Genomic DNA, 12,069 nt, shown 5'->3' with positions numbered 1-12,069 from the left:
TTCCACACCTATTACCTTACTTGAACCTCATACAACAACTCGATAAAATAGGTAGGGCAAATGTAGAGTATTATGCTTTTTTTCTTTCCTGAGATGAGGATATTGAGGGACAAAGCAGTTGAGTGACTCAGGTAGTTAAGAGCTTCAGAATCAGGGAGAACTCCTTCTGAATCTGAGTCTACCACCCACTAGCCCTGTGTCCTTTAGCAAGTAATGTAACCTGTGTGTACCTTTATTTACTCATCTCTAAAATGGGAATAAAAATAGTAACTACCTCATAATATTGTGGTGAGAAATCAAAGAGTCAGTACGTATTAAGCACTTATAATAAAGCCTGACAAGTAAGAACTAGTCCTTTTTTTTTTTTTTAATCTTTTGGCCACTCTGCACAGCCTGTGGGATCTTAGATTACCAACCAGGGATTGAACCCTTGCCCCTGCATTTGAAGCACAGAGTCTTAACCACTGAACCACCAGGGAAGTCCCAAGAACCAGTCATCTTAATTGCTGTTTTTTATTATTTCTCTCCTCTGATTAGTTATATTCTTTTCCTATTGCCCCAATTCTTGGTATAGTACTTGATACAAAAATTATGATCAATCATACTTTGTTGAATGAAAATGCTACAGGACTTCAGAAGAGAAGGAGATCTTGCAACCTGGGGAAAATCTAGAAGGTTTTATGAAGAAGGTGGGGCTTGGGTTGGTTTTGTAGACAGCTAAAACTTAAATATGTGAGAAAAAAAAAGAACTTAAATATGTGATATAAAAGAAAGTTTAGTATTTTTGTAGGTGTCAGAAGAGATTAATATATGTATACTCCTGGATTACATATTTCACCTTTTTCTTTGGGTTTAATGAATTCTACTTTATTTAATTTCTCCCATTTCTAGTTAATTGATGGCAAAACCTGTTTAAACTGCGTTATAAGATGTAGCTTTATCTTACACATATCTTGTGTGCTTGCTGTAAATTCCAGCTAGCATAATCAGAAATCAAACTGAATTTATCATCATTATAAGAAATAGAAAAAATCACACTGAAACGCTTTAGGGATATTGTTCAGCCTCATTATAAAAAATAACCCACAATAATTTCACAGAGAACTTTCATTTTATCTAAGTTTCATTTTTGCTAAATGAGTCCAATTACAGCTCTATTTCTCTTAGTAGCTTGAGATTTTTTTTTTAATGGTCTCCAGGCAAAATCTCTATGTTTAATATGCCTGGAGTGAAACTCCTTCTTCAAATGTCAGAAGCAGTTGAATTATTAGTATATTTTTCATTTATCATTTGCTACCAGCCCTAAAGCATCTTGATTTCTTTGTTCAAATGTCTGCCATTGCCAGTCAGGGTGCATTACACATACTGTAACATAATTAACACTGAGGGTTTTTCAGAAAGTAAAAAGGGTTTCTTTTTCTTCTTTTTAACTCTATACTTGGAGCCCTTCCCACACTATGCCACTATAGCCAAACAAAAAAGGAAAAGCACAGGAAGCCAGCTGAACATTGGATCTCTCTGATGTTGGTGTCTGGATCGTGTGGTCGTTTCCAATGCTCCAGATGATTAACACCTTGTCATCTGACACCCACACCTTCAGACCTGACCTCTCCCAGCTCCTCTTTGTCATCATCTCTAGACCCCTCCCCATTCTTTCTCATCCTTTGATGATTTTACCAGCTGTGCTCCTTCTTGCTCCTGTCATCATTCTTTTTTTTCCCCAAGTTTTCTTTTCACTAATTTTATTCATATTTGGTAATTTTCACTCAGAATTCTATCAACTTTTTCAGTATGATATGAAAGTCTGTAGGTGCATGTATATACAATCCCTTAGAAACTTTACTTGGTATAACTTCACATTTTTGGTGTATAGAAATAAAATTTATTTTCAGACTATAGCACAGGAGACATACAATCAATATTTTTTCCTAGAGTGTATAATATATAAATTATTCACATTAAAAAAATTAAGAACAGAAAGCCTCATATGCAGGAGGTATTTAAAAATGTATGCCTAATTTTGAATTGGTGTTTTTGACAGTATACACAACTAGCTTTACAAATCTGAATGAGTATGATGATACATATTTGAACAAAGTACGCATCTGGGCCCACTCCAGATACTTAATTCAGTACACAGATAACTCGTTCTTCACTTTGGTCACTGCAATTCCAGGTGCTGAGGTATATGTGGATCTGAAAGATACTTACAGGAGTATTATTTATTACACATTTTAAAGATTTCTGTTTCTTCTATTCTCCTTTATAGCAAGGGGTCCTTTTCTCTTTAAAAGCAAGAAGACTTTCAAGTCTGTCTTTTGTTGGAATGGTCTGGGCATAACATGCTTCTTCTATGGCTAATCCTGTTACTAAATCAACCTCCATTCCTTGATTAATTGCTAATTTTGCCACTCTCATTGCAACAAGTCCCTGAGGTAAAAACTCTCTTGCTAGTCTAAGGCCTTTCTGTAGGCAGCGTCCCCCTCCTGGTTCTGTTCTAGAACATGGCTGATCAAGCCCACTGACTTGGCCTCTTGGCCATCAAGCACACACACAGAGAAGATGAGCTCTTTTGCCAGGGACATCCCAATGGCACGCAGCAGTCGCTGTGTTCCCCTTCCACCAGGAATAATTGCCAACTTTGTTTCAACCAGGCCCATTTTTGCAGAGGAAGCTGCTACTCTTATATCACATGCTAAAGCCAGTTCAAGTCCACCACCTAAAGCAAGTCCATCAATTGCTGCAATGGTTGGCACTAGAAGATTAGCAATTTCATTAATCACTGATCTTATTTTGGAGACAAAAGGATCAACTTCACTGGAACTCATTTTGGCTCTTTCCTTAAGATCAGCACCAGCACAGAATATCCCAGGGACTTCACTTCTGACTATTATGGTCCGTACTTTCTTATCAGATTTTAAAGCATCCACAGCTTTTGAGAGCATTTTTATAAGATTTTTACTCAGTGAATTTTTGGCATAGGCTCTGTTTATTCCAAGCACCACAATTCCTCGGTTCTCCTCCTCCAGGTACCTTTACCTCTGCACTGTAGCCCCTCTGCCAGGCCGCTCCCCTAGCCGCGGGTGTCCAGCCCTGGGCCTATATTGTCGAGTTGACCCACGGGCACGCCCAGGAGTCGAGCAGCCTCCACCTGTCGGCCTAGCCGCGCACAACAAGCGGCCACAAAGCAGGCGCGGCCGGCCTGCAAAGTGCCCAAGGCCCCAGGTGCCACGGCAGCCGCCACCGCCATGTTTTCTGTTTACGGTGTGGGCCCTGTCATCATTCTTAACAACTTCAACATCCACATAGACAACTGATTTCAACATCTTAGTCTCTCAAATCCTTGGGTTCTTTGCTTCCAATGATGTGTTTACTTCTTCCCACCTCAGCAACTCTTCTGGAGTCTTTAAAACGTTCTCCCCTTGACAATCACATCTTTTCCTTCCAGCTCTTCTACCCTGAGAATCCACTCCAGAAATTCTCAGACCTACCCAAGCACCGACTTGACCTTTCTTTCTATCAGCCTTCCCCTTGGGTTTGTGCCCCTTCTTATTTAGCATAGATTCCATGCATCGTAAATAGAAACATAACCCCCTCAACTCTTCCCACCCTAACTTCACTGGCCTTGCAAAGCCAAAACCCTACTTAAGCCCCACCATGCATCTGCTTCCCACCTGCACCCACGCAGCTCAACAAATGCTCCATCAAATACACAATCAAGCAGACTCATATCTCCTTAAGGTTATAGTGACAACTCAAACGAATATATTTTCTACTATGTGTGCTTGTTCATTCTCCAAAAAAATAATTTCCTGTATTCTCCTTTCTGTTCATTTCTACTCATTACACATACACACACACACACACACACACACACACACACACAACTCACACACACATAAAAAAAGTATTTTCTCCTCGCTGCAATCTTTGCAATTACCACTGACCTGGCTTCACACGCTACTAGAAGAAATACACAATCAGTCAGGCACAGTATTGATTCGCTTTACCTGGATGAACCTAGATTAAGAACTTTGCTCTTAGATACAGTGATGGATTAAGATAGAAAACATGTTTAATAAGAGCATAATTACATTTTTTTGTTTACCTGAGGCTTGTGAATTGAGAACATTATATCTTCAGTAAAAGCAGAATACTTGAGTGTCTTTTAAATCTTCATTAAAATATATTTTTAAGTTATTGCTCCAAGAGAATATAAATACAAGAGAAGACTCTACACATCGACATCACCAGATGGTCAATACCAAAATCAGATTGATTATACTCTTTGCAGCCAAAGATGGAGAAGTTCTATACAGTCAGCAAAAACAAGACCGGGAGCTGACTGTGGCACAGACCATGAACTCCTTATTGTCAAATTCAGAATTAAATTGAAGAAAATAGGGAAAACCACTATACCATGCAGGTATGAACTAAATCAAATCCCTTAGGATTATACAGTAGAAGTAACAAATAGATTCAAAGGATTAGATCTGTTAGACAGAGTGCCTGAAGAACTATGGACTGAGGTTCCTGACATTGTACAGGAGGCAGGGATGAAGACCATCCCCAAGAAAAAGAAAGGAAAAATGGTTGTCTGAGGAGGGCTTACAAACAGCTGTGAATAGAAGAGAAGTGAAAGGCAAGGAGAAAAAGAAAGATATACCATTTGAATGCAGAGTCCCAAAGAATAGCAAGGAGAGATAAGAAAGTCTTCCTCAGTGATCAATGCAAAGAAATAGAGGAAAACAATAGAATGGGAAAGACTAGAGATCTCTTCAATAAAATTAGAGATACCAAGGGAACATTTCATGCAAACATGGGCACAATAAAGGACAGAAATGGTATGGACCTAACAGAAGCAAAGATATTAATAAGAGGTGGCAAGAATACACAGAAGAACTATACAAAAAAAGATCTTCAGGACCCAGATAATCACAGTGGTGTGATCACTCACCTAGAGCCAGACATCTTGGAATGCGAAGTCAAGTGGGTCTCAGGAAGCTTCACTATGAACAAAGCTAGTGGAGGTGATGGAATTCCAGTTGAGCTATTTCAAATCCTAAAAGATGATGCTGTGAAAGTGCTACACTCAATATGCCAGCAAATTTGGAAAACTCAGCAGTGGCCACAGGACTGGAAAAGGTCAGCTTTCATTCCAATCCCAAAGAAAGGCAATGCCAAAGAATGCTCAAACTACCACACAATTGCACTCATCTCATATGTTAGCAAAGTAATGCTCAAAATTCTACAAGCCAGGCTTCAACAGTATGTGAACCATGAACTTCCAGATGTTCAAGCTGGTTTTAGAAAAGGCAGAGGAACCAGAGATCAAACTGCCAACATCCGCTGGATCATCAAAAAAGCAAGAGAGTTCCAGGAAAACATCTACTTCTGCTTTATCAACTATGCCAAAGCCTTTGACTGTGTGGATCACAATAAACTGTGGAAAATTCTGAAAGAGATGGGAATACCAGACCACCTGACCTGCCTCTTGAGAAATCTGTATGCAGGTCAGGAAGCAACAGTTAGAACTAGACATGGAACAACAGACTGGTTCCAAATAGGAAAAGGAGTACATCAAGGCTGTATATTGTCACCCTGCTTATTTAACTTATATGCAGAGTACATCATGAGAAATGCTGGACTGGATGAAGCACAAGCTGGAATCAAGATTGCCGGGAGAAATATCAATAACCTCAGATATGCAGATGACACCACCCTTATGGCAGAAGGTGAAGAAGAACTAAAGAGCCTCTTGATGAAAGTGAAAGAGGAGAGTGAAAAAGTTGGCTTAAAACTCAACATTCAGAAAACTAAGATGATGGCATCTGATCCCATCACTTCATGGCAAATAGATGGGGACAAAATGGAAACAGTGACAGACTTTATTTTTGGGGGCTCCAAAATCACTGCAGATGGCGACTGCAGCCATGAAATTAAGACACTTGTTCCTTGGAAGAAAAGTTATGACCAACCTGATGTGATGTGAAGTCAATCTGTCATGTCCAACTCTTTGCAACCCCATGGACTGTAGCATACCAGGCTCCTCCATCCTTGGGATTTTCCCAGCAAGAGTACTGGAGTGAGTTACCATTTCCTTCTCCAGGGAATCTTCCCAACCCAGGGATCAAACCCAGGTCTCCCACATTGCATGCAGGCACTTTACCGTCTGAGCCACCAGGGAAGCCCCCTAGACAGCATATTAAAAAGCAGAGACATTACTTTGCCAACAAAGGTCCATCTAGTCAAGGCTATGGTTTTTCCAGTGGTCATGTATGAATGTGAGAGTTGGACTATAAAGAAAGCTGAGCACCAAAGAATTGATGCTTTTGAACTGTGGTGTTGGAGAAGATTCTTGAGAGTCCCTTGGACTGCAAGGAGATCCAACCAGTCTATCCTAAAGGAAATCAGTCCTGAATATTCATTGGAAGGACTGATGCTGAAGCTGAAACTCCAATCCTTTGGCCACCTGATGCAAAGAACTGACTCATTCGAAAAGACCCTGATGCTGGGAAAGATTGAAGGCAGGAGGAAAAGGGGACGACAGAGGATGAGATGGTTGGATGGCATCACTGACTCAACGGACATGAGTTTGAATAAACTCCGGGAGTTGGTGATGAACAGGGAAGCCTAGCGTGCTGCAGTCCATGGGGTCGCAAAGAGTCAGACACGACTGAGCGACTGAACTGAACTGAACTGTGCTCCTTTGTGGTTGAATAAAAAGAAATCCAGCATTATCTGAAAGATCAGTGGCAACTAAAGATGATCCTTATGTCCTTAAAGGTCTGTTCTTGGATCGATCTCTTTGATATTTTATGGGTGAAGGTACATAGATGCTAAGAAGTTGGAGAATAAAACTAATATGCTGGATGAAAAAATGTTGAAAAGATTTAATTTGCCAAAACAATGGGCTGAGACAAATAAAATAAAATTTAATAAGGATAAATATAAAATCCTTCATTTACCTTTAAAAATAAACCTGTGATATACCATGGCTGATTCATGTCAATGTATGGCAAAAACTACTACAGTATTATAAAGTAATTAGCCCCCAACTAAAATAAATAAATTTATTAAAAAAATAAATAAATAAATCTGTGATATAAAGCAGGATGGATAGCACTGAATTAACAGAAATAAATCCACAGACTAGGGGATTCCCAGGTGGCTCAGTGGTAAGGAATCTGCCTGCCAATGCAGGGGACACAGGTTCAATTCCTGGGTTGGGGAGATCCCCTGGAGGAGGAAATGGCAACCCACTCCAGTATTCTTGCCTGAAGAATCCCATGGCAGAGGAGCCTGGCAGGCTGCAGTCCATTGAGGCTGCAGGGTCAGACACGACTGAGCATGCACACACACACACACATGCAACTGCACAGAGTAGTTGTTCATTAACAAAGAAATACATTAATCACACAAAAATTTATGTTCGTCACAAAGAAAACAATAGAACAACCATCCTAGGCACAGACTAGACCTCAGGTGAAAAACTAGATTTAATTCTGGGGACTTTATTTCAAAAGAGAGTTATAACGTCTACCTACAGTACACCTAAATGAAAGGGAGATGGGGTAATGAAGAATGAAGAAAAGTGAAGTGAAAGTCACTCAATCAGACTATACAGTCCATGGAATTCTCCAGGCCAGAATATTGGAGTGGGTAGCCTCTCCCTTCCCCAGGGGATCGTCCCAACCTAGGGATCAAACCCAGGTCTCCCACATTGCAGGCAGATTCTTTACCAGCTGAGCCACAAGGGAAGCCACTGAGTACTGGAGTGGGTAGCCTATCCCTTCTCCAGCAGATCTGCCCGACCAAGGAATTGAACTGGGGTCTCCTGCATTGCATTGGAGAAGGAAATGGCAACCCACTCCAGTGTTCTTGCCTGGAGAATCCCAGGGACGGGGGAGCCTGGTGGGCTGCCATCTATGGGGTCACACAGAGTCAGACACGACTGAAGTGACTTAGCAGCAGCAGCAGCTCCTGCATTGCAGGGAGGTTCTTTACCAACTGAGCTATCAGGGAAGCCCATGGAGACCTTTATGAAACACCTCTCTGAGAGCTATATGGGTGGATCCTGCACTGACTGAAGGGCAAATCCAAGGCTGTCTGGCATAGCAGAGTCTTGAGTCCTTCATAAGCAAGCTCAAACCACAGCTTCGTCAGTGAAGCACCTTTTAAACTTGAGTGAGTTCCTCCCATCTCCAAGCCTCAGAACTTCATTTACCAAAAAAATAAAAATTATCAGATAATCTTATTAACAACTGCCTCACTAAAATGTATGAAAACCAAATGAGATAATCCATTTAAAGCAATTTGCCCATTCCTGTGAGCATGCTAAGTTGCTTCAGTTGTGTCTGACTCTCAGCGACCCTATGGACCATAGCCCACTCGGCTCCTGTGTCCATGGAATTCTCCAGGTAAGAATACTGGAGTGGGTTTCCATGCCCTCCTTCAGAGAATCTTTCAAACTCAGGGATGGAACCTGCATCTCTTTACGTCTCCTGCATTGGCGGGCAGGTTCTTTACCACTAGTGCCACCTGGGAAGCCCTTGCCCGTTCCTAGTAATAAATGTTAAATAAACATTTGTTCTTGGGCAAGGGAAGAGCTGGCAGAACTGGTAGGAGAATAGAGTCCAAAGTTGGTGTTTTCAAAGTTCAGTTACTTTTTATGTTCAGAAAATATTGCTCTATTTTATCAGTTAATTTGGGACGGTTTTTTGTTGTTGTCGGTTTTTCTTTTGTATGTCTTTATTGAATTTGTTACAATATTGCTTCTGTTGTTTATGTTCTGATTTTTTGGCCACTAGGTATGTGGGATCTTAGCTCCCCGACCAGGGATTGAACCCCTGCATTGGAAGAAGAAGCCCTAACCACAGGACTGCCAGGGAAGGCCTTATTCTTTTTCTCTAATGCAGATGATTTGGTCCGACTTAGGGGGAAAGTTCAGAGAAGGCAATGGCACCCCACTCCAGTACTCTTGCCTGGAAAATCCCATGGATGGAGGAGCCTGGTAGGCTACAGTCCATGGGGTCGCGAAGAGTCGGACACGACTGAGTGCCTTCACGTTCACTTTTCACTTTCATGTATTGGAGAAGGAAATGGCAACCCACTCCAGAGTTCTTGCCTGGAGAATCTCAGGGACGGCGGAGCCTGGGTGGGCTGCCGTCTATGGGGTCGCACAGAGTCGGACAAGACTAAAGCGACTTAGCAGCAGCAGCAGCAGCAGCAGGGGGAAAGCTGAAAAGAACTGTGTGTTGTTGAGCCAGAGAGCTGAGGGAAAGAAGCGTCTAAAGGCATCAGGTGTCATGGTGCCAAAAACCATGAAGCGGCGTCAAACACATGGGCGGGGGGCGGACATCGTCAGGCACTGCTTGGTTTCTGTCCCCCAGGGCCTCTTCTGGAAACTTCTACTTCCATCTGGAGGACATGGTTTTGTCTTTATGAGAGTGGGGTGTCCTTACCTGCCGCACGACGGGGACTGGGTCGTGACATCTGCGGGAGAAACTCAAAGTGGCCCTTTAACTTGAGCCCCGGCCGAGCCAAGAGCCTTTCCGTATGACCGCTCCGGGATTACGCCTCCGTTACTTACCGGTGCAACAAATACGGAGCTTCTGTCATCAACCCTCAGGAGCTGGGCCACAACCAGAGGCCTCCTGCCCTGTGCCTGCTCTCGCCAACGGAATGAGATTGAGTTCGGTTCCAAAGGGAAGGAAAGCGTTCTTCTCGATGCAAGAGTGAAGATGTGCGAGCTTCCGCTCCAGAGCAGGTGCTCTCGCCGTCCGCCAGAGGCAGCTGCTTTGTTTATGGCGACCTCTACCGCCCGCGGAGGAGGGGTAGTTTTGCCGAGGCGCGCAGGCGCAGCTGTGCGGCTCACGCTCCTGTCAGGAGGCGGCGCAGCCTCGTTGCACCCCGCCCGCCGCCGCCATCTTGGATGGAGTGCCCTGCACAGTGTCTGTACAGGAGTCGTAAGCTGAGGCCACCGTGCAGCTCTTTGGCGCCAGGAACGCAGGTCAGAAGGGCCAGGGCGTGAGATCTCTACTCGCGGCACTCTATGAGGCAGTGACACCAGACTCAGCATAAAGGAAAAGGAAAAATTGGTTAGACTTTATTTTGTCGTTGCTGTTCAGCCAGTAAGTCATGTCTGACTTTTTGCGACCCCCATGAACTACAGCACTCAAGGTTCCCAGGCGTCTTTCACTGCCTCCCAGTTTGCTCAAATTCATGTCCATTGAGTCAGTGATGCCTCTAACCATCTCCTCCTCAGCCGCCCCCTTCTCCTGCCCTCAGTCTTTCCCAGCATCAGGGTCTTTTCCAATGAGTCGGCTCTTCGCCTCAGATGGCCTAAGTGTTGGACCTTTCGCTTCAGCATCAGTCCTTCCAATGAATATTCAGGTTGATTTTCTTTAGGATTGACTGGTTTGATCTCCTTGCAATCCAGAGAACTCTCAAGAGTATTCTCCAACACCACGGTTCAAAAGCATCAGTTCTTCGCCACTCAGCCTTCTTTATAAACACTTTTATTTTGTTAGCTACATTCTATTTTTACTTCCTGGTAATTGTGAATGGGCTTTGCTGGTGTCATCCGAGCTACATGCCTCCTGCTGATGTTAATTATGTTACTCGTGCTCTTTTTAGACTTGCCCTGTGGGAGAAAGAGAAGTGCTAGTCACTCCTTCAGGAAGAGCCCAGCCTGCAAAGCTAACCGACACCTGTCTGTGGTCCCCAGGACCTTTCTCTGAAGGGCTTCTGGGCACGTTTCCACTCTCCCCTGTGTCTTCAGCCTCCTGCTGTCTGTTTCAAAAGTGCCTTTCCTGCCTTCTTCCACCTCCGGCCCACATCACTCATGCCATTTCGTCCTTCAGAATCAAGCTTCTGCAAAGAGTGGTCCTCACAGTGCATTAGATGCAGTAGCATGGACTGTGTAGTGTTTTTCAGGTGGATGGTGATATACATTTATCATTGTGTTTCATGCTTGAAAAAGATGAATTGTGAAATGGACTACTGGGTTCATGAGTTACCTAAAATGCTTTTTTAAAATATTTAAATATTTATTTATTTGCTTGTACCTGGTCTTAGTTGCGGCGGGTGGGGTCTTTTTTTTTTTTTTTTTGAAGTTGTGCCATTTCTGCATGTGGGATTTAGTTCCCTGACCACTGATAGAACTTGGGCCCCCCCTATATTTCCAGCACAGAGTCTTAGCCACTGGACCACCAGGGGAGTCCTCCTGATGTGCTTTTGAAAGTATCAAATAAGGCAAAAGAAACAAAGAGCAGTCCCACGAGTTGCTGTTGTTTTGTTGTCTGGTCCTTTCTGATCCCCTGCAATGTGGCCCCCTCCCCAGCACTCCACTGAAACTGCTCTGCCAATGTGACCAGTGCCCTTCAGTGTCTGTGCTTGCTTAGCTGGAATTCTCTGTGGTATTCGATGGAATTAAGGCTCCAGGACTCTTGGCACCCTTTCCTATTTCCTGGACAAACTCTCTCCTTCCTAGTTGGCCTCTTCATCTTTACCCCCAGAGTCTGTTTTTTCCTACTTAACCACCTGTCACCGACCTTATGTGCAGCGACTGAAGAAGCTGATCTGCTTGCCTGTGAAGAGATGCAATGGTGGGAAGGACAAGCAGCAGGGCTTGGAAAGGGGACTGGCTGGAGTGGGACCGGAAATTATTCTTCCCAAGGCTGCCACTCCCTCTGTGAGGACAGGAAAGTGGAAGCAGTGAGTACAGCTGAGCCCCCTAACTCAGGGTTACAGGCACCAACCCTCTGGTCAGTGGAACATTCAGGTGTAACTTTACAGTCAGCCCTCTGTTTCCAGGGTTCTGCAGCCATGGATTCCCCCAGCCCCTATCATGTAGTACTCTAGTACGTATTTATTGGAGGGTAAATAGAGTATATATGGGCCCTTGCAGTTCACATCTATGTTGTTCAAGGGTCAACTGTATATAAAATGTGTGGTATATGTTGCTTTTTGATAACTGGATAGAGTCTGAGACTTCTAGATCTCAAAAGATGTAGTCAGGAAGGCATAGAAGGGGAAGAGGCTTTACAAGTATAAACACGTGGACCT

General features: G+C 43.4%; 1 protein-coding gene and 1 pseudogene across 2 annotated transcripts in view; both read right to left on the bottom strand.

Moving 5' to 3' along the window:
- The window catches only part of LOC145529256 (uncharacterized), a 336,599-nt gene extending 326,788 nt beyond the window's left edge, over positions 1-9,811 (bottom strand). For both annotated transcript variants that reach the window (XR_014071067.1, XM_081549261.1), the window contains exon 1: positions 9,593-9,811. Coding sequence is in view for 1 of the 2 variants with exons in the window: in XM_081549261.1 (XP_081405387.1) it covers positions 9,593-9,621 (29 nt within the window). In the remaining variant the exon portion in view is untranslated. The remainder of the gene's footprint in view (positions 1-9,592) is intronic.
- LOC145530623 (methylglutaconyl-CoA hydratase, mitochondrial pseudogene) lies at positions 2,254-3,250 on the bottom strand (annotated as a pseudogene).
- Positions 9,812-12,069: the final 2,258 nt, after the last annotated feature.

This window comes from Giraffa tippelskirchi, chromosome 12, assembly GCF_054371585.1.
Source record: "Giraffa tippelskirchi isolate mGirTip1 chromosome 12, T2T-mGirTip1v1.2.pri, whole genome shotgun sequence".
Classification (NCBI taxonomy): Eukaryota; Metazoa; Chordata; class Mammalia; order Artiodactyla; family Giraffidae; genus Giraffa; species Giraffa tippelskirchi.
This window is presented reverse-complemented; position numbering and strand designations above follow the sequence as displayed.